This window comes from Plecotus auritus (genome assembly GCF_963455305.1).
Source record: "Plecotus auritus genome assembly, chromosome: 1".
NCBI lineage: Eukaryota > Metazoa > Chordata > Mammalia > Chiroptera > Vespertilionidae > Plecotus > Plecotus auritus.
The window spans coordinates 72,166,601-72,188,359 of NC_137770.1; the positions used below are offsets into that span (position 1 = coordinate 72,166,601).

Below are 21,759 nucleotides of genomic sequence, written 5' to 3' on the forward strand. Positions count from 1 at the left end.
TCCCTTAAAAACCACCCTTACTTCCACGTCCCCCAATAAAGTATTAAGAGATTCTGGGTGCTATTACAAATTATACAAGTGCTACTATGTTGAATTTTCCAAAAGCCAAGGCAGTATTTCCGCGACTGCCTAATAATTAATGCGCATTAGAGAGCTCCTTGAGCTTTCTGGGTCTGCATTTCGTAATTGATGCCCTGGGAAGTATCACAGGGTACTTCCAATAAAACCAAACCAAACAAATCCTTTTGAAGTCGAGGCCTATGGGAGCCCCTAGAAAAGTCAGCCTCAAAATCAGGTGAAGAATATGGTTCCCTTTCCGCCCAACTTTTGCAGTTGAAGGGATACTCGAGAACCATACCTACTCCCTCACCTCCAGGGGCCCGCTCGGTCCCTTCCCACCGCTTCTCCGCAAGGCCGCTCAGCCTACCCGACCCGCTACCGTTCGGTACTGCCGGCTCCTTACCCTCAGGTTAGCCCGGAGGCCCAGACTCTTGGCCAAGTTCTGCAGGTCACTGTACTTGAAGGAGTCCAGCTCCTCGAGGGAGGGGACGGTCATCCCGACCAGCAATCCAGGCAACCAGGAGAAGTACGCTACAACCTCCCGTGCGCGGTTCAAAACTCAGGCGCACTATAATCGTTGACCCACTCAAGCTTTATACACAGTTTAAATTAAGAATGCTGCGCTTCCATTGGTTAAAAATGTAGTGAAGGCGGGGTTTTCTGGAATTGACCAATAGAAAGGCTGATCCTCTCATCAAACGCACATTCTATCACACCCCTCACCAAAATGCTTAGGAGCCGAAGGGCGTGTCCAGGCAGTGCCTGCGCTTCAGGACCGGCTCGCGGTGTCCAATGAAGACGCAGGACCCGTGCTTTGGGCGGGGCCTGGTGCGCGTTCGAAATTCCGGCGGCGGCCGCGGAAAGATGGCTGCTCGGCCGCGGCGGCATCGCTCTCGTTATGCAAAGCTGCGGGAGGCTGACTCTTGTGATGGCACTAAGACAATTGACAGATCCTCTTTTACGACGTCCATGGAGTGGGACACACAGGTGGTGAAGGGGTCCTCGCCGCTCGGCTCCGCAGAGCTGTGGACGGAGGAGCCGCCATCCGGCCCGCGGCTGCCGGCCTGGCTGCGGCCCGAGAGGTGCGCGGTGTTCCAGTGTGCGCGATGCCACGTCGTGCTTGCCGACTCAGTGCACCTCGCCTGGAACCTCTCGCGGTCCCTCGGGGCCGTAGTATTCTCCAGTGAGTGCGGGCGGCGTCTGGGGAAGGCAGAGGGGGCCCAAGATGGGGAGGCGCAGGAAGGTGTTCCCGCTCTCTCCCGGGGTGGCAGAGAGCCGGTTGGGGAAGAAAACGGAATTAATATCTGGAAATTGTGGGAAACTTTTCCTGATTATTGTGGACATGATGAGCTTGTCTGGAGGAGTAGGTTTTCCCTTCAAGGCCGCACAGGTACTGGTTCTGATCGCTTTTTTTTTTTTTTTTATTCTTCATAGGAGTTACAAATAACGTTGTTTTGGAAGCTCCCTTCCTTGTTGGCATTGAAGGTTTACTCAAAGGCAGGTACGTACTAAGATTCCTGGTCGGTCTCCGGTCCCTGACTTAATGATACTGAGGAGCGATCTTGCTGGAAGAAAAGTTTATTCCATCCATACAATGTATTGGAAGTATGTTCCTTTTACCTGTTTCAGTCTTCTACGAACTTGATGCAATAATTGGTGGAAAAGTTGTATTTGTGGATAGATTTTAAGATCTCTTTGAGGGCTACGTATCCCTAGTGGCTTGTGCAAGTGAAGTGAGGCTAAGAAGGTGTGTCTAGTAGAGGAAAAAGGAGAAAATTATGTTGTTTGTTTGTTTTTGTTAATCCTCACCCGAGGATATTTTTCCATTGATTTTTTTTAAAAATATATTTTATTGATTTTTTACAGAGAGGAAGAGAGAGGGATAGAGAGCTAGAAACATCGATGAGAGAGAGCCATCGATCAGCTGCCTCCTGCACGCCCCCTACTGGGGATGTGCTCGCAACCAAGGTACATGCCCTTGACCGGAATCGAACCTGGGACCCTTCAGTCCGCAGGCCGACACTCTATCCACTGAGCCAAACTGGTTAGGGCTCCATTGATTTTTAGAGAGAGTGTAAGGGAGAGGGAAAGACAGAAACATCCATGTGAGAGAGACACATCAATTGGTTGCCTCCCGGCTCGCACCCGGGAACCTGCAACCAAAGTACCCGCCCTTGACCGGAATCCAACCCGCGACCCTTCAGCCCTTGGGCCGATGCTTTATCCACTGAACCAAACCAGCCAGGGCAAGAAAATTATATTTTGGTGTATAGTGATAATAACTTACTACAAACCACAATCCTTTGAGATAACTAGGACTTTTAAGTTTGCATGTAACCTGGCATTTGTAATAAGCAATAGCAGGACTAATTCTGCTGTAACCCAGGAAACTAGGAGGAAGACACGTTTGAATGTTACCTACTTGAATACAGTAGTCTGTACCCTTTATCCATGGTTTTGTTTTTCATGGTTTCAGTTACCCGAGGTCAACTACAGTCTGAAAATATTAAATGAAAAATTCAATTTATAGGTTTTAAACTGTGCTTCATTATAAATAGTGCGATGAAATCTCGCTCATGTGTAGTTATTTACTAGCTGGCTTGATTATCAGATCAACTGTCACAATGTCTGTGCTTGTGTTCAAGTAACTCTGATTTTACTTAATAATGGGCCCAAAGTGCAAAGGTAGTCATGCTGGCTATTCAGATCTGCCGAAAGTCTATGTTTATATAGGAAAAAACATAATATATGTATAGGGATTAGGATTGACTATCCATGGTTTCAGGCATCCACTGGGGGTCTTGGAATGTACTCATTGAGGATAATGCGTTAGTACTATACCACCTAGTAAACTTTGCATCTTGCCAGTTATAATTTATAAGTAACAACAGTACTCAGTGGATTTAGTGTAACAAGGCTCCTCAACTTGGGAGTGTTGGCGTTAACAGCAAGACAATTCATTCTGACCAGTTTGATTCAGTTTCAGGGTTAAATTATAGGAATTCTTTTTTTTTGGTAAAATGTATTCATAGTCTTTTTAAAAAATATATGTTTATTGATTTTTAGAGAGAAAAGAAGGGAGAGGGATAGAAAGAAACATCGGTGAGAGAAACATCAATTGGCTACCTCCTGCACGCCCCCTACTGGTGATTGAGCCCACAACCCAGTCGTGCCCTGACCAGGAACTGAATTAGTGACCTCTTGGTTCATGGGTCAGCACTCAACCACTGAGCCAAACCAGCTGGGCTAAGGTATAGGAATTCTTTAGTTGCTTTAGTTAGTAACCAGGAAGAGGTCTGTTGCTCCTCTTTCCCAATTGAAAGACACTCCTTATCCTTACTGGAGTGTCCTCTTCCTACCCAAAGGGAATGGAGGGAAGGAGTGGTAGCCTGTTTGGAATTGGATCATGTGGGATCAGAGGCAGAAGCTCTCTGAATATCATCTTAGAAAGAAGAATAATGCATCTAGACCCATGCTCTCCAATGCTGTAACCACTAGCCACATAGCTATTGAGCACTGTGGCCATTTCGACTTGAGATATGCTGTGAGGGCAAAATACATACTAGATTTTAAACATTTGGTACAAAAAAATTTAATAACTTAGAAATATTGATTAAATGTTAAAGTTATATTTTTGATATATTGGATAGCATAAAATATGTTAAAATTAATTTCATGTTTTTCTTTAAAAATTTTTTAAACAAGACTAAGAGAATTTAAAATTACTTATTTGGCACCCGGCTGGTATGGCTCAGTGGTTGAGCATTGACCCAGGAACCAAGAGGCACATGCCTGTGTTGCAGGCTCCATCCGCAATAGGAGGCATGCAGGAGGCAGCCGATCAATGATGTTTCTCTCTCATCGATGTTTCTATCTCTCTATCCCTCTCCGTTCTCTCTCTAAAAATCAATAAAAACATATTAAAAAACATTTATAAAATTACTTATGTGGCTCACATATTTCTATTGAACAGTACTGATCTAGATGGTTTATAAAACACTGGAAGGAAAGAACCATGTGTTGGGTGTTTTTGGAATAAGGGGAGCCATGGGACATGGCAGGAAGAAATTCATTACTAGTTATTGGTTCATGCAGTTAGGATGAGAAGTCCCAAGAGCTGTAGTTGGCAAGCAAGAGCCATTGGTTTAGTCCAAGTTCACAGGCCTGAGTGTTACCAGAAAAGGGGACCTGGCCCTGAGTGGTTGTACCTAGAGCCAGCTGGTAGTGTGTGGATTCTTGACTTGGTGCAGGAAAGATTTCACAATACTTGTCCAGGTGATTTTTAGAGGATGTTTATTAAAAGCTGGGGACAGGGAAACATGGACGGGCCTAGAATAGAAGCTACAGGAGAGGAATTAGGTGGGAAAATGAGCCTAGACTGGGTTACCTTGGCTCACTAAGAAGTCAGAGAAAAGGGGGCCTTGGAGACAGGATCAGGGGGTTAGCCTGGGACCAGCTACCCCTGTGCATTGTGTCTGGTTGCAGACCTTGGCAGGGGAGTGGGAGGGGAATCCCTTAGAGTTTAGGAGACACATGCCTGTGGGTAAAAAAGGGGAAGGGAGAGGTGCTGGCATGCTCCTTCCTGGAGGGAGAGAGCAGGAACGTTTTGTTTTGTAAGTATATCTTTACTAGAGGCCCAGTGCATGAAATTCGTGTACTGGGGGTGGGGGGAGCCCTCAGCCTGGCCTGTGCCCTCTCGCAGTCTGGGAGCCCTCAGGGGATGTCCAATTGACGGCTCAGGCCCGCTTCCCGCATGTAGTCAGACATCCTTAGCACTGCCACAGAGGTGGGAGAGGCTCCCACCACCACCGCTGTACTTGCCAGCCGTGAGCCTGGCTTCTGGCACACTGACCACAGGGGGCAGCTCCTGCATTGAGCGTCTGCCCCCTGGTGGTCAGTGCATGTCATAGCGACTGGTCGTTTGGCCGTTCAGTTGATTTGCATATTAGCCTTTTTTAGGTAGGAGGATTGATTTCAGAGAGGAAGGGTGAGGGAAAGAGAGATAAAAACATCAATGATGAGAGAGAAGCATTGATTGGCTGCCTACTCCTTACTGGGGATTGAGCCTGAACCCAGGCATGTGCCCTTGACCAGAATTGAACCTGGAACCCTGCAGTTTGCAGGCTGACGCTCTATCCACTGAGCCAAACCAGCTAGAGCGAGCAGGAACTTTTTTTTTTTTTTTTAATATGAAATGTTTCACGAATTTGCGTGTGATCCTTGTGCAGGGGCCATGCTAATTTTCTCTGTATCGTTCCAATTTTAGTATATGTGCTGCCGAAGTGAGCACAGAAACGTTTTTTAAAGGCTAGGAGTTTAGGGGAGAATCTCAACAGAATATTCATCAGTTTAATGCTGATGTGCCCAAATGAGATTTATTCCCTTAACTTCATCTGTCCTTGTGGTTGGCAAATGGCACTAATTGGATTTCTGCTATCTATCTCCCTGAGTAGAGTGATTTAAGTTATTTACCCTCTAGTTGGGGAGAAGTGTAAACTATACAGTATTCTTAAGTGTCCTTGGATTTTGTGATTTACTAAATAACTCAAACTGCTTGTTTAACTATTGGTCTCAGTTATTCCACTTGTCCTAGCTTACTAGCCTGTCTCATGAGAACCAGGAAAGCCAAAGGTATAAGTTCCAGTCCAAAACCCAGCAGGCTTTTAGACCCAAGAAAGAGCCTACATTTCAGTTCAAGTCCAAAGGCAGGATGAAAGACCAATGCTACAGTTCAAGGCAGCCAAGGCAGGTGTTCCCTCCTACTCATGAAAGGGTCAGTTATTTTCTTCTAGTCAGGCACTAATTAGATGAGGGCCACCCACATTAGTCAGAGGAATCTGTTTTACTCAGTCTACTGATTGAAGTGTTAATCTCATTCAGAAGCACCCTCACAAACACATTCATAAAAATGTTTGACAAAGGTGAGAAACCAAGATGGCGGCATAGGTAAACACCTAAACTGCTGCCTCGCACAACAATTTCAAAACTACAACTAAAAGACAGAACAGACACCATCCAGAAACACAGGAAAGCTGGCTGAGTGAAAATTCTACAATTAGAAGGAAAGAGAAAAGCTCACAGAGAATTGGAGGTACGGCAAAGGGTCTTTGTGCGCGTAGAGGGAAGGGCGGCTGAGAGCCTGGCTGACTTTCTCTGGCGGAAGGGGGAAGGAAGCCCCCGACCGCACTGAACCCCAGTTCTAACTGCACTGAACCCCAGTTCCGGGCGAGCCCCTGGGGACCCACGCTCTTACGGGGTGAGTCTGGACACTCGGGCGGAGACTCGGGAGCCGGGGAAGGCGGAGGACTGAAAGCGCGCGCGTGCCAGTGTGCACAAAGGCTGCGAAGGTTGCCACAGGCTTTCCCTAGTGGGAGTCAGAGGTTCCTGACTGCACTGAGCCCCAGTTCTGACTGCAGTGAACCCCAGTTCTAGGCGAGCCCCTGGGGACCCACGCTCTTGTGGGGGGAATCTGGACTCTCGGGCGGAGACTCGGGAGCCGGGGAAGGCGGAGGACTGAAAGCGTGCACGTGCCAGTGCGCACAAAGGCTGCGGAGGTTGCCACAGGCTTTCCCTAGTGGAAGGGAATCAGAGGCTCCTGACTGCACTGAGCCCCAGCTCTGACTGCAGTGAACCCCAGTTCCAGGCAAGCCCCTGGGGACCCACGCTCTTGTGGGGGGAGTCTGGACTCTCGGGCGGAGACTCGAGCTGGGAAGGCAGAGGTCTTAAGGCGCGCATGTGCGCACAAGGGCAAGGCTGACTGGAAGCCAAGACTGAGACTCCACCCCATCCAAGCTGAGCACAGAGGCTATTGCAATTTGGCAAGTCTAATCCTATAAGGCTGTCTCCAGCACCGAACTTCTCCCAGCATAGACACAGCTGATCCTTACAGCCAACTGGCCTGGAGGTCAATTCTTCCCAGTGATACCAACAACAATAAAGACTTAATTACAACAAGGCTGTACACACAGTCCACAAAGGGGTGCACCAAGAGTGTCCACCTCAGGTTAACTGGGGAGGCAGACCCACTGGGCCATATTGGAAACCTAGCACACAAATCTACCTTACCAACTCAGGGAAGCAGTGAAAATGCGGCGTCAAAGAATCAGATCACAAATGAAAGAAATGGAGGAAAACAAACGACTGGATATAGAATTCAAAACCACGGTTATAAGGCTTTTTTAAAAAATATATTTTATTGATTTTTTACAGAGAGGAAGAGAGAAGGATAGAAAGTTAGAAACATCGATGAGAGAGAGACATCAATCAGCTGCCTCCTGCACGACCCCTACTGGGGATGTGCCCGCAACCCAGGTACATGCCCTTGACCGGAATTGAACCTGGGACCCTGCAGTCTGCAGGCCGACGCTCTATCCACTGAGCCAAACCGGTTTCGGCATAAGGCTTTTTAAGAATATCCTAGAAAAGGCCGATAAATATAACGAGACCCTCGAAGATATGAAGAAGGACCAACTAGAAATTAAACATACACTGACTGAAATAAAAAATATTATACAGAGACCCAAAAACAGACAAGAGGAACACAAAAATCAAGTCAAAGAATTGAAATACAAAGAAGCAAAAAACACTCAACCGAAAAAGCAAAAAGCAAAAAAAAAAAAATCCAAAAAGTTGAAGATAATGTAAGAAGACTCTGGGACAACTTCAAGCGTACCAACATCAGAATTATGGGGGTGCCAGAAGAAGAGAGAGAGCAAGATACTGAAAACCTATTTGAAGAAATAATGACAGAAAACTTCCCCCACCTGGTGAAAGAAATAGACTTACAAGTCCAGGAAGCACACAGAACCCCAAACAAAAGGAATCTAAAGAGGACCACACCAAGACACATCATAATTAAAATGCCAAGAGCAAAAGCCAAAGAGAGAATATTAAAAGCAGCAAGAGAAAAACAGTTAATTACCTACAAGGGAGCACCCATACGACTGTCAGCTGAATTCTCAACAGAAACTATGCAGGCCAGACGGGAGTGGCAAGAAATTTTCAATGTGATGAATAGCAAGAACCTACAACCAAGATTACTCTACCCAGCAAAGCTATCATTCAGAATTGAAGGGCTGATAAAGAGCTTCACAGATAAGAAAAAGCTGAAGGAGTTCATCACCACCAAATCAGTATTATATGAAATGCTGAAAGGTATTCTTAAAGAATAGGAAGAAGAAAAAAGTAAAGATAAAAATTATGAACAACAAATACATATCCATCAACAAGTGAACCTAAAAATCAAGTGAATTAAAAACCTGAGGAACAGAATAATCTGGTGAATATAATAGAATCAGGGGCATAGAAAGGGAGTGGACTGATAATTCTCAGGGGGAAAGGGGTATGGGGGGGTTCATGAAGAGACTGGACAAAAACCATACACCTATGGATGAGGACAGTGGGGGGGAGGTAAGGGCAGAAGGTGGGGTGGGAAATGGGTGGAGGGGAGCTATGGGGGGAAAAAGGAGCAATAATTGTAATAATCTGAATAAAGATTTATTAAAAAAAAAAAAAAAAGAAAAGAAGTGGTGACAAGTAAAGCACAGCCATGAGTTCAGCTGAATTAGAGGCCAGATTCAGTTAGCCAAGTACCTACTAATGTATAGGTGATCAGCAAGTTCAGAATAAAATCCTTCCTGAAGCAGGTCTGATTAAATCTAGACCAAATGGAAATATGACCTAAATAAATATTAATCGTTGTATGACAAAAAAAAAAATGTTTGACAAAATAATGGCACCTGTGACTCAGTTGACACGCAAAAAATATTTCTTAAAATATATTTTTATTTTGTTTTTAGAAATGTATTTTTATTGATTTCAGAGAGATAGAAACATCAATGATGAGAGAGAATCATTGATTGGCTGCCTCCTGCACACCCCTACTGGGGATATGCAACCCAGGCATATGCCCTGACTAGAATCGAACTGTGACTTCCTGGTTTATAAGTCGAAGCTAAACCACTGTGCCACACCAGCTGGGCGGACACGAAAAATTTAACCATCACCTGTTAACTTGATATAGTTAATCTCCAAATAAAGACAATACTGAGGTCATAATTCTGTGTAACATGGTTCGACTATTTTACAATATACCTGAAAATGCACTAACCCCTCTCCAGAAAAGGAGGTGAAGTCCGTAATTGATGTTTACTTTCCTCTTTGTTTTCTCATAACTTGAATACTTTGGTGTAAATTATCAATACTGTGATATAAAGACAATATATCTTATGTTGCATGATAAAGGAAAGAAAACATATTTGCTAAGAGAAGAAAGAGCCTGGTTGGTGTGGCTCAGTTGGTTGGCTGTCATCCATGCATGGTAAAGTTGCCTTTTTTTTTTTTCTTTTTTTTTAATATATTTTATTGATACTTTACAGAGAGGAAGGGAGAGGGATAGGGAACCAGAAACATCGATGAGAGAGAAACATCGATCAGCTGCCTCCTGCACACCTCCTACTGGGGATGTGCCCGCAACCAAGGTACATGCCCTTGACCGGAATCGAACCCGGGACCCTTGAGTCCGCAGGCCGACGCTCTATCCATTGAGCCAAACCGGTTTCAGCGTAAAGTTGCCTTTTTAAAAAAATATATATTTTATTGATTTCAGAGAAGAAGGGAGAGGATGAGATAGATAGAAACATCAATGATGAGAGAGAATCACTGATAAGCTGCCTCCCGCATGCCCTCCACTGGGGATCGAGCCCAAAACCCAGGCATGTGCCCTTGGCTGGAATCGAACCCAGGACCCTTCAGTCCGCAGGCCAATGCTCCATCCACTGAGTCAAACCAACCAGGGCTAAAGTTGCCTTTTTGATTCCCAGTCAGGGCAGATATCTGGTTTGCAGCTGGTCCCCTCCCCTATGGGGGGCCTGCAGGAGGCAGCTGATCAATGTTCTACTCTCAAATCGATGTTTTTCTCTCTCTCTCTCCCTTCCTCTCTCTCTAAAAATCAGTTTTAAAAATCTTGCCCTGCCCAATTTGACTCAGTGGATAGAGCGTTGGCCTGCAAACTGAAGGGTCCCAGGTTCGATTCTGGTCAAGGGCATGTACCTCCGTTGCAGGCTTGATCCCCAGCCCTGGTCAAGGCGGGTGTGGGAGGCAACCAATCAATGTGTCTCACATCAATGCTTCTCTCTCTCTCTGTCTCTCCCTAACCTTCCACTCTCTCTAAAAATCAGTGGAAAGGGTAAGGATTCACAAAAAAATAAAATAAAATAAAATCTTAAAAAGAAAAAGGGAATAATACATACATATACTAGTACACACAAACATAACAAAATGAAGAGGAAATACTCATGACATTTGTAGTTCTTAGTTCTGTAACTGGTCACATGGTCATAGCTGGTATTTATAACTACCTTCTTCCACAACCTATTCATTGTGTATTCCCTCTGCCTTCAAGTTCTTTACTTGGCATGGTCATCAAACCTTCATTTGTGAGATTAATAGTCAATGAAATAATTTGTTTTATATAGCATGCATAAGATTTTTGGGATTTCTTTACATTTTGCTCTGGCCATATATTAGTTTCCATGAGACATTTTTAGGTACTGTGCTTTGTCTGATGTAATTAATTCCTACATAGGAATTACAAATTATTGAAACTTTATTTATGACTTGCTCTTTGGTTACTGTAGTCACAAAAAATGCAGTACTACATGTGTGATATGGGACTTCATTTACCAATAAATTTAGTATATTTTGTTGCTTGGTCTTCTTTAGTGTCTGTTTTTTAGAATGTTTTTTTTTATAGCCATGTGACTTTTTATACTCTATAGAATTTTACTGCATAATGTATTATGTTTATACAATTTCTCTTTCCCTTACCAAGCCACTTTAAAATTGCTTTCAGTGCCTGTCTGGCGTGGCTTGGGTTGAGCATGGACCTATATGAACCAGGAGGTCAGGGTTCAATTCCCAATCAGGGCACATGCCTGGGTTGTGGGCTTGCCCCCAGTAGGGGTATTCAGGAGGCAGCCAATCAATGATTCTCTCTCATCATTGATACTTCTATTTCTCTCTCCCTCTCCCTTGTTCTCTGAAATCAATAAAAAACATATATAAAAAACAAAAAAATAAAATTGCTCTCAGTACATGCATTATTAAAGTTTATTTTTTCCTAAAACATTTTTTTGTAATATTTGGATGTTCTTTTTTTTTTTTTTAATGACCTATATATGTCTTTTAAAAAATATATTTCTTTATTGATTTTAGAGAGGAAGGGAGAAGAGAGAGATAGAAACATCAATGATGAGAATCATTGATTGGCTGCCTCCTGCATGCCCCCTCCTGGGGATCGAGCCTGCAATCCAGGCATGTGCCCTTGGCTGAAATCGAACCTGGGACCCTTCATTCGCAGGCTGACGCTCTATCCACTGAGCAAAACTAGCTAGGGCTGGATGTTCTTATATACCAGCAAATAAGGTAAGTGACTTATCCAAGTGGTATATTAGTAACTAGAACTAAAATCAATATTTCCCGATTCTTCATCCAGTAATATTTCAGAGGATGAAAAGAAAATTGATGGCTTGCTAAGGGTAATAGGATTTCTTTTCTTTTATTTATTTTATTAGAGGGTGAGGGATAGAGAGAAACATTGATGAGAGAGAAACATCAATTGGCTGCCTCCTGTAAGCCCTTCTGGGGATCAAGCCCAAAACCCAGGCATATGCCCTGTCTGGGGATAGAACTGGGGACCTCTTGGTGCATGGTGCACTCAGCCACTGAGCCATATCAACCAGGTGGATTCCTTTTCTTAAAGTTTTTTATCTTCACAATAAAAGTCCTGATTTGAATTCTATTAATAAATTATTTAGTAAGCCCAGGTCAACTTGATTATGTAATGGTAGCTAAATTAAATAGTCTTATGTAGTTTTATATGTTTAAATGTTAATCTGATTAGTTAGCTCTCTTTCTGCTTTTCTCTGTTGAATTGACATTTCTGCATCCATGTAAATAACTTTTCTCTGTTGAATTGACATTTCTGCATCCATGATTTCTTTTGTGGCCAGAATACACAAGGTTATCTGTAATCTAGGGTGTAATTATATTAAAATCTGAGTTAACCTTTTTTGAATGTGACATTCCTATTATAGCATAGTTCTTAGGAATGCATCCAGATGCTGGTTATTTTGTATTTGTTTGCAGATTTTCTTTCTTACCCATATTCTGTTTTTTCCCCCCTCCAGCACTTACAACCTTTTATTCTGTAGTTCCTGTGGGATTCCCATTGGTTTCCATCTGTATTCTACCCATGCTGCGCTGGCTGCATTGAAAGGTCACTTCTGCCTTTCCAGTGACAAAATGGAATGGTGAGTAGATTTAGTCTTTTTTTGAAATTGCTTTTTAGAGAGAAACATTGATGTGAGAGGAAAACATCAGTTGGCTGCTTCCCGCATGCCCCCTACCAGGGATGGAGCCTGCAACCCAGGCATGTGTCTTGATCGGGAATCGAACCCGCAACCCTTCCGTGCACAGGAGGACTCCTAACTGAGCCACACCAGCCAGAGCAACAAAGATATTATCAAATAAATTTTATAAGATTTTCCAGAAAAGGCAAAATGTTCATACCAAAGAAGATGTTCAAGTCAGACACTGTCTCATATAAAAAAGATTTTAGCTCTCTCTCTTTCCCTCCCTTCTTCTCTCTGTGATCAATTAAAAAAAAAAAAAAAAAAAAAAGCCCTGGCCTATGTGGCTCAGTCAGTTGGAGCGTCGTCCAGTACACCAAAAGGTTTCTATTCCTGGTCAGGGCACATACCCAGGTTTCGGGTTTGTGTGTGTCTCTCTCTCTCTCTCTTTCTCCCTTCCTCTCTGAAATCAATAAAAATCTATTTTAAAAAAAACAACAACAAAGAATCCATCAGTGAATATATAAATAGGTGGAACAACAAATTGATGTTTCTCTCAAAATTAATAGGTTAAAAAAATGTCTTTTCTTGATCATTAAAAACAAAAGAACAGCCAGAACCGGTTTGGCTCAGTGGATAGAGCATCAGCCTGTGGACTGAAAGGTCCCAGGTTCGATTCCGGTCAAGGGCATGTAACTTGGTTGCGGGCACATCCCCAGTGGGAGGTGTGCAGGAGGCAGCTGGTCGATGTTTCTCTCTCATCGATGTTTCTGACTATCTATCACTCTTCCTTCCTCTCTGTAAAAAATCAATAAAATATATTTAAAAAAAAGAAAAAAAAAAAAAAAGAAAAAAAACAAAAGAACAGCCCTGACTGGTTTGGCTCAGTGGATAGAGCGTCGGCGTGTGGACTGAAAGGTCCCATGTTCGATTCCGGTCAAAGGCATGTACCTTGGTTGCAGGCACATCCCCAGTAGGAAGTGTGTGGGAGGCAGCTGATCGATGTTTCTCTCTCATCGATGTTTCTACCTCTCTATCCCTCTCCCTTCCTCTCTCTAAAAAATCAATAAAATGTATTTTAAAAAAAAGAACAAAAATTGCCATTGATGACCTAATTTTGCCAGGCGTTATGCTTACCTCACTAAGTTCATAAAATAAGAAAACTGAGTCTCAGAGCGATAGAGGAGCTGAGATTTGAATCCGTGTCTTAAATCTAAAGCTCATTTTCCTTTCATAAAGGAAACATGAAGTTTCCCTTTTCTCTTTTAATATGCTTAGATAGGTATCTCTAGCTGAGTTATGGATGACTAAGCAATAAAACTTAAATAAAGCCCATCTTTACCATGAGGTTGTTCAGTGTGCACTAGATATACCATTTGTTCTTCAATGCAGATTTTCAAAAGGAAATATACACTTGAGATGTACTTCAATTTCTAGTTTCTTACATAATTTCTATTTAGAATTAAGTTTAAAGAGGGGGATAACTAAATGTGTGCTATTAGTAAACTCAAAGAGTTTTAAGAAATGGTTATAAGTAATTGTTTCAGCAGAGCTGTAATTGAGTTTTGTTTAGGGGAAATAAACTTTAAGTAACAACAAATTTTAATATAAATTTTTAAAAGCACTATGGGATTCTATTTCATTTCTTAATCTGTAAAATGAGTTGGACTCAAAGGTCAGTATATTCTTTTTTATTAACTAGAAATTAGGAAAGTATCGGTAGCATGAGTCTGGAAAGATAATAAATCTGTATCTGTTTGTATCAGGATGAATTTGGTTGCCAGTCACAGAAAACCTGACTATAGTGGCTTTAACAAGTAAGGGGTGGGGACAGTTGGCCACTCCAGGAGTTTTCCAGTGGCTTGGCCATGACAGGACTCTGGGTCATCATCTCTGGTTCTCTTGGCCCTTTCTTCTTGGATGCAAAATGGCTGCTGCGATTATAAGCATTGCATTCATAGACAGTATCATCTCCACCTGGACGGAAAAGGATATGGGAAGTATGGGAATACAAGGAATGGTCTTTCATTAGCATTATGTCACATGATCACTTAAGCTAGGACAGCAAGATATGTGACAGTAGGGAATAAGATTGCCACAACTGGCTTAGAATAGTATGGTTCATCTCCTAGGACCGGGCACACTGCTGCCCTAAACAAAATTTTGTTAACACCAGAGAACTGAGGAATAGCTTCTGGGTAGCAAACAAGTAGTTATTTTTCATAATGTGATTCTTTTTCTTCTAGCTGTGCTACATGATCTAATGGTGGAGTGTGAAGCTTATACTCATCAGGATTATTCCTATGACCCTGATTATTTTTCTAGTTTCTCCTGGGTTAATTTTATCTCATATATTCCTGACTGGCAAGGGGTGGGATAAGGACAGTGTCTCTCTGATGATTTGTTAATTGAAAATTTGTTTTTTCTACAAAATACATTGTGAATCTTGAAATGGAAGTCAGTAAGAAGGCTGTCTTTGCTTGACACATACTGCTTTAGAGAGCAAGTTTGCTTCACTGATTATCTTAACTGTGGTCTAATACTAATATTTTCGATTTTCTATCTAGCTATCTCTTAAAAACAAAAGCCATAGTAAATGCATCTGAGATGGATATTCACAACATGCCTCTACCAGAAAAGATTGCAGAGGTAACATTTCATGATTGTTGTGTATCCTTTATCTAGACAACTCCTGATAATTTGTACCAATGACCTTGGGAATGATGAAATGATATGATACTCCAACAATTTCTTTAATGGATTTTTTTTTTCTGAAGAGGAAGGAAGGGGAAGAAAGACATGGATGTGCAAGAGATACATCAATTGGCTGCCTCCCACACGCCCTGACCGGGAATCGAACCTGGGACCTTCTGGTGCACAGGATGACAATCCAACAAACCGAGCCACACGGACCAGGGCAATTAAAAGTTCTTCTTCCTTTTTTTTAATACCCAAGGATATGTTTTTATTGATTTTAGAGAGAGAAGAAAAGAGAGAGAGAGAGAGAGAGAAACATTGATATGCAAGGAACACATCAATCAGTCCCCCTGTACACACCCCAACCTGGGATCGAACCTGCGACCTGGGTATGTGCCCTAACGGGGAATCAAACCTGCCACCTTTTGGTGCATGGGGCAACACTCCAATCAACTGAGCCATTCGGCCAGGGCAGGCCTTGTTTTCTTATCCATTCAGCCATCTGTTTTTTTGTGTTTGTTTTTTTTTAAATACATTTTATTGATATTTTACAGAGTAAGGGAGAGGGATAGAGAGCTAGAAACATCGATGAGAGAGAAACATCGATCAGCTGCCTCCTGCACATCTCCCACTGGGGATGTGCCCGCAACCAAGGTACATGCCCTTGACCGGAATCGAACCCAGGACCCTTCAGTCCGCAGGCTGAGCCAAACCGGCTAGGGCTAGCCATCTGTTTTTTGATTGAAGCAGTTAACCATTTACATTTATTTTTTTTAAAATATATTTTATTGATTTTTTTACAGAGAGGAAGAGAGAGGGATAGAGAGTTAGAAACATCCATGAGAGAGAGACATCTATCAGCTGCCTCCTGCACGCCCCCTACTGGGGATGTGCCCGCAACCCAGGTATATGCCCTTGATTGGAATCGAACCTGGGACCCTTCAGTCCACAGGCTGACGCTCTATCCACTGAGCCAAACCGGTTAGGGCAACCATTTACATTTAAAGTAATTATTGGTATGTGTATGTAGTTATTGCCATTTTATTATTGATCCCCCCTTACCCCTCGAAGAAGTCCCTTTAATATTTTTTGTAATACTGGTTTGGTGGTGATGAATTCCTTCATATTTTTTTTTGTCTGGGAAGAGCTGGCTATTTGAAAATGTGTGGGGATGTTTAACTCTAAGGGTACTGCCCAAAACAATGGAGATTTTTGCTTAAAAGGAAGCTGGTAGTTCTATGAGAGCAAGAAGCTAAACCTTAGACTAGTTTATGAGAGAATCAGGGAAATAGCTAAGAGCAGGCCTCCTGGAGTTGGAACTGGCTTTAATAAAGGTTATCCCTACTAAGTGTCTGAATTTAATTGAATTAGACTATGGAGCAATTTATGTCCCAGGGCATTGTTGAAAACAATAGAGCAATCAGCCAGCAGTTAGTGGAGGTTAATAGCTGGGTGTGATGCTAATGGAGGCAGACAGCCTACACAGAGATCATGGAAAGGGACAGCCTTGCTAAAACCAGTCATCCCAAGGCTATGTTCTCTGAGGAGTTACAGGCTGCACACTGTGGGGGAAACAGGCATCAATAAAATAGTCTAGCCAACTTTCTAAACAGATGAGCAAACCACCACTATAGAAAGGAATGTGTGTCCTGTGTAGTATCCAGAGTTGCTACAATATATTATCTAACCTGTCCATTAAAATAAATCAATAAATCGCCAAAACCGGTTTGGCTCAGTGGATAGAGCGTCGGCCTGCGGACTGAAGGGTCCCGGGTTCGATTCCGGTCAAGGGCACGTAACTTGGTTGCGGGCACATCCCCAGTGGGAGGTGTGCAGGAGGCAGCTGATCGATGTTTCTCTCTCATCGATGTTTCTAGCTCTCTATCCCTCTCCCTTCCTCTCTGTAAAATATCAATAAAATATAAAAAAAAATAAAATAAAATAAAATAAAATAAAATAAATCAATAAATAAATTGTCCATTTTCAATAAAAAATTAGACATAAAAGTATTATCCATACACTGGATAAAAAGCAGACATCAGAGCCCTAGCCGGTTTGGCTCAGTGAATAGAGCATTACCCTGTGGACTGAAGAGTTCTAGGTTAGATTCTGCTCAAAGGCATGTGCCTTGGTTACAGGCTCGATTCCCAGCTCTGGTCGGGGCTGTGTGGGAGGCAACCAATTAATATGTCTCACATTGATGTTTCTTTCTCTGTCTCTCCCTTCCACTCTCTAAAAATCAACGGAAAAATATCCTTGGGTGATAATTAACAACAACAAAAATGTAGATATCAGACATTGCCTTTTAAAGGACCCAAATATTAGAAGACAAAGCCTACAAAGCCGCTAATATAAATATGTCCAAAACTAAAGAAAAACATGCTTAAAGAAGGAAAGGAAAGGCATGATGACAGTGTCTCTTCAAATAGAGGTTATCCCCCAAAGAGAGAGAAATTATAATTAAATAAAAATCCTGTGAGTTGAAAAGTATAAACACTGAAATGAGATTCACTAGAGGAGCGCAATGGATTTGAACTGGCCAAAGAAAGAAGCAGCAAACTTAGAGATATGGATTGATAACCTTATGCAATCTAAAGAAGAGAGAAAAAAGAAAGAAAAATGAACTGAGCCTAAGAGACTTACAGGACACATCAAGCACACCTAAATATGATTTAGTGATGGGAGTACAAAAAAGGAGAGAAAGAAGTAGAAAAAATGTTCAAGGAGATATGGTTAAAATTTTTCAAGTTTGATGGAAAGCATTAATCTACATATTTGAAACTTCAACAAGGTCAGCAAGGATAAATGCAGAGAGATCTACATACCTTAGCACATCATAGTAAAAATACTGGAATATAGATAGACAAGGACAGAAATCTTTTTTTTTTTTTTGATTTTGTGTTATTTTATTTTGCTCTTTCCAATCTGAAGCTACTATCATGGGCATTTAGTTATACAAATGAAACTTACAAAAAAATAAAAGACCATGACACCCAGAGTGATATGCATGGTGGACAGGGGGGTTGGGGGACTGGCAGGGGTGAGGGAAATCTCTTTAAAGCAAAAGAAAAATGATTATGTCCAGGAGCACCCCAGTAAGAGTTATCTGTTTAAGCAAAATTTTCTGATAAATTTTGTATATGCTTATATCTTGAATCATAAAAAATAGATTTAGTGTACTGTGCAAATTATGGAAATAAGATTTTTTTGTTGTTACCCATGACTTCAACAGAAAACTGTTAATCCATTTTTCTGTATTCCATGATATTTTTATTTATGAGTCTAAGTACATGTTGTATGCTGAAGAACACTAAATTTGGTTCTAAATACAACTATTCTACGGTGAAAGAACTATTGAAAATTATCGAATTGCAAAAAATATCTCGTCTAAACCTGACAAATAGAGCTACTTCTGAAGACCATTAGAATATTAAAGAAAAGCATTTTGTCTTCCTTCCCAATTTTTGGAGTTTAAACCTGGTGATAGAGGTAGGAAGGAGGAAGATAGAAGTAACAATGACTAGTCTCTTTTCATGTGAAATCTTATATCTGAGGATCTTATTGTGTACTCTGTTACATAAACTTCTTTTAGAAAGAGAACAAATGTATTGTGTTGAGACATTGCCAGCTCCCAATCACTAGCATGAATTTGAAGTGACGTCTAGAATCAACAAATTGAGAGGTAGATGCCCTGATATATATATTTTTTTCTCTTCCCAGCTAAAAGAGAAGATAATACTAACGCATAATCACTTAAGTTCACTGATGACGATGCTGAAGGAAGTGACTCCTGACCAGTCCAACACAGAAAACTGATCTAGAACCGGAGCTTGAGTATCAGGGTCAGGCCTTACTGCCATCTTCAAAGACAGCTGTTGAATCATTTCTTGAGAAAGATCAACTTCAGGAATGGACAGGAAATGTGGTTTATTATGTTTACATCTAGGCTGACTTTCCAAATGATTTGTGAAGCTGTTTATAGATGAGAAATTAAGGAGCTCGCTGGCCAAGATTCATATCTCTTTGACTTCTGAAATTATTTTAGCTCTCTTATCAGTTTCATAGTCATTTCTGAAAACACCTTTAACTGCATATTTAGGGATTAAGGGGCAATGTGCCATGAATGATCTTAAGAAATATATGGTAATAAAGTTGTACTTAATGTTGACTACTGTGATTCCTACATGGAGCAGTTATATGAATAGTTGTAACCAAGAATTAACATTTCAGTTAAGCAATAAAGGTTTTATATTCTGCATTTTCTCAAGGTTATAGTCAGCCCTGTGTTTTATTAAAATGTGTAAGTAGCCCTAGCTGGTTTGGCTCAGTGGATAGAGTGTTGCCCTGTGGCCTGAGGGGTCCTGGGTTCGATTCTAGTCAAGGGCACATGCCCAGGTTTCGGGCTCAATCCCCAGTGTGGGGAGTGCAGGAGGCAGCCAATCAATGATTCTCTCTCATCATTGATGTTTCTATCTCTTTCCCTCTTCCTCTCTGAAATCAATAAAAATATATTATTTTTTTAATGTATTTTGATTTTTTAAAATTTAATAAATCTTTATTGTTCAGATTATTACAATTGTTCCTCTTTTTCCCCCCCATAACTCCCTGTCACCCGGTTCCCACCCTACCCTCCCCACCATAAGGTGTCCTCATCCATAAGGTGTAAGATTTTTGTGGTCTCTTCCCGCACCCCCCACACCCCTTTCCCCCCGAGAATTGTCAGTACACTCCCTTTCTATGCCCCTGATTCTATTATATTCACTAGTTTATTCTGTTCATCAGATTTTTTATTCACTTGATTTTTAGATTCACTTGTTGATATGTATTTGTTGTTCACAATTTTTATCTTTACCTTTTTCTTCTTCCTCTTAAAGAATACCTTTCAACATTTCATATAATACTGGTTTGGCGGTGATGAACTCCTTTAGCTCCTTATCTGTGAAGCTCTTTATCTGACCTTCAATTCTGAATGATAGCTTTGCTGGATAATCTTGGTTGTAGGTTCTTGCTATTCATCACTTTGAATATTTCTTGCCACTCCCGTCTGGCCTGCATAGTTTCTGTTGAGAAATTAGCTGACAATCATGGGTGCTCCCTTGTAGGTAACTGTTTTTCTCTTGCTCTTGGCATTTTAATTATGATGTGTCTTGGTGTGGTCCTCTTTGGATTCCTTTTGTTTGGGGTTCTGTGTGCTTCCTGGAGTTGTAAGTCTTATTTCTTTCACCAGGTGGGGGAAGTTTTCAGTCATTATTTCTTCAAATAGGTTTTCAGTATCTTGCTCTCTCTCTTCTTCTGGCACCCCCATAATTCGGATGTTGGTATGCTTGAGGTTGTCCCAGAGGATCCTTACACTATCTTCAAATTTTTGGATTCTTTTTTTTTTTTGCTTTTCCAGTTGAGTGTTTTTTGCTTCTTTGTATTTCAAATCTTTGACTTGATTCTTGCGGTCCTCTAGTCTGCTGTTAGGTCTCTGTATAATATTTTTTATTTCAGTCAGTGTATGTTTAATTTCTAGTTGGTCCTTTTTCATATCCTCGAGGGTCTCGTTAAATTTATCGGCCTTTTCTAGGAAATTCTTGAAAAACCTTATAACCATTGTTTTGAACTCTATATCCAGTAGTTTGCTTTCCTCCAGTTCTTTCATTTGGGATGTTTCTTTGTCTCCACATTTTTGCTGCTTCCCTGAGTTGGTAGAGTAGCTTGTGTGCTAGGTGTCCTAAGGGCCCAGTGGCTCAGCCTCCCCAGTTACCTGAGGTGGACACTCTTGGTGCACCCCTTTGTGGACTGTGTGCACAGCCTTGTTGTAGTTAAGTCTTGATTGTTGTTGGTATCACTGGGAGGAATTGACCTCCAGGCCAATTGGCTGTGAGGATCAGCTGTGTCTATGCTGGAAGAATTTCTGTGCTGGAGACACCCTTATGAGACAAGACTTGCAAAATTGCAAAAGCCTCTGTGCTCAGCTTGGATGGGGCGGAGTCTCAGGGCTGAGCAGATAGCCTTGGCTTCCCGTCAACCCTGCCTATGAGGCACCTGGGTCTCAGTGTCCCTCGGTAATCGCTGCAAGCACCTCTGAGAGAAAGCCGCCCTTGAGTTTCGCCTGCTGCCAGACAATCCAGTTTCTCCCTGAATGAGTCTGGGTTCCCTGAGTCTCGCCCGGAACTGGAGTTCAGCGCAGTTGGGAGCTTCCATCTCCCTCCCGCTTGAAAAAGCCAGCTGCGCACTCAGCAGTCAGTCCTCTCTGCGCGTGCGCGCCTCTGGACCTCTGCCTTCCACAGCTCCTGAGTCTCAGTGTGCTTTTCTCTTTTCCTGACAGTCCAGATTCCCCCCGAATGAGTCTGGGTTCCCAGTCTCACCCGGAACTGGAGTTCAGTGCAGTCAGGAGCTTCCGTTTTCCTCCCGCTTGAGAAAGCCAGCCACGCACTCAGCCACCAGTCCTCTCTGCTCACACGTGTCTCCATACCTCAGCCTTTTGCAGCTCCTCTCGAGTCTCATTGTGCTTTTCTCTTTTCTTCTAGTTGTAGAATTTGCACTCAGCCAGCTTTCCTGTGGTTCTGGATGGTGTCCGTTTTGTCTTTTAGTTGTAGTTTTGAAATTGTTGTGCGAGGCAGTTTAGGTGTTTACCTATGCCCCCATCTTTGTTTCTCAATCTAAA

General features: G+C 42.1%; 2 protein-coding genes across 3 annotated transcripts in view; one reads left to right on the top strand and one right to left on the bottom strand.

Annotated features, from left to right (window-relative positions):
• NUSAP1 (nucleolar and spindle associated protein 1) overlaps positions 1 to 630 on the bottom strand; it is a 40,421-nt gene extending 39,791 nt beyond the window's left edge. The window contains exon 1 of the mRNA XM_080643729.1: positions 464 to 630. Within this exon, the coding sequence (XP_080499855.1) occupies positions 464 to 556 (93 nt within the window). The 5' untranslated portion in view covers positions 557 to 630. The remainder of the gene's footprint in view (positions 1 to 463) is intronic.
• A 279-nt stretch (positions 631 to 909) lies between these two features.
• OIP5 (Opa interacting protein 5) lies at positions 910 to 19,273 on the top strand (the record flags this gene model as incomplete). 2 transcript variants are annotated; one of them, XM_080673046.1, is made up of 5 exons in its annotated part: positions 910 to 1,243; positions 1,495 to 1,561; positions 12,249 to 12,371; positions 14,978 to 15,059; positions 18,828 to 19,273. In XM_080673046.1, 5 exons carry the CDS (start codon positions 925 to 927, stop codon positions 18,921 to 18,923), a joined length of 687 nt encoding a protein of 228 aa, XP_080529172.1. The 2 variants fall into 2 exon arrangements, with proteins under 2 accessions (XP_080529172.1, XP_080529171.1); XM_080673045.1 differs by lacking the exon at positions 12,249 to 12,371 and having other exon boundaries at positions 925 to 1,243; positions 18,828 to 18,923.
• Positions 19,274 to 21,759: the final 2,486 nt, after the last annotated feature.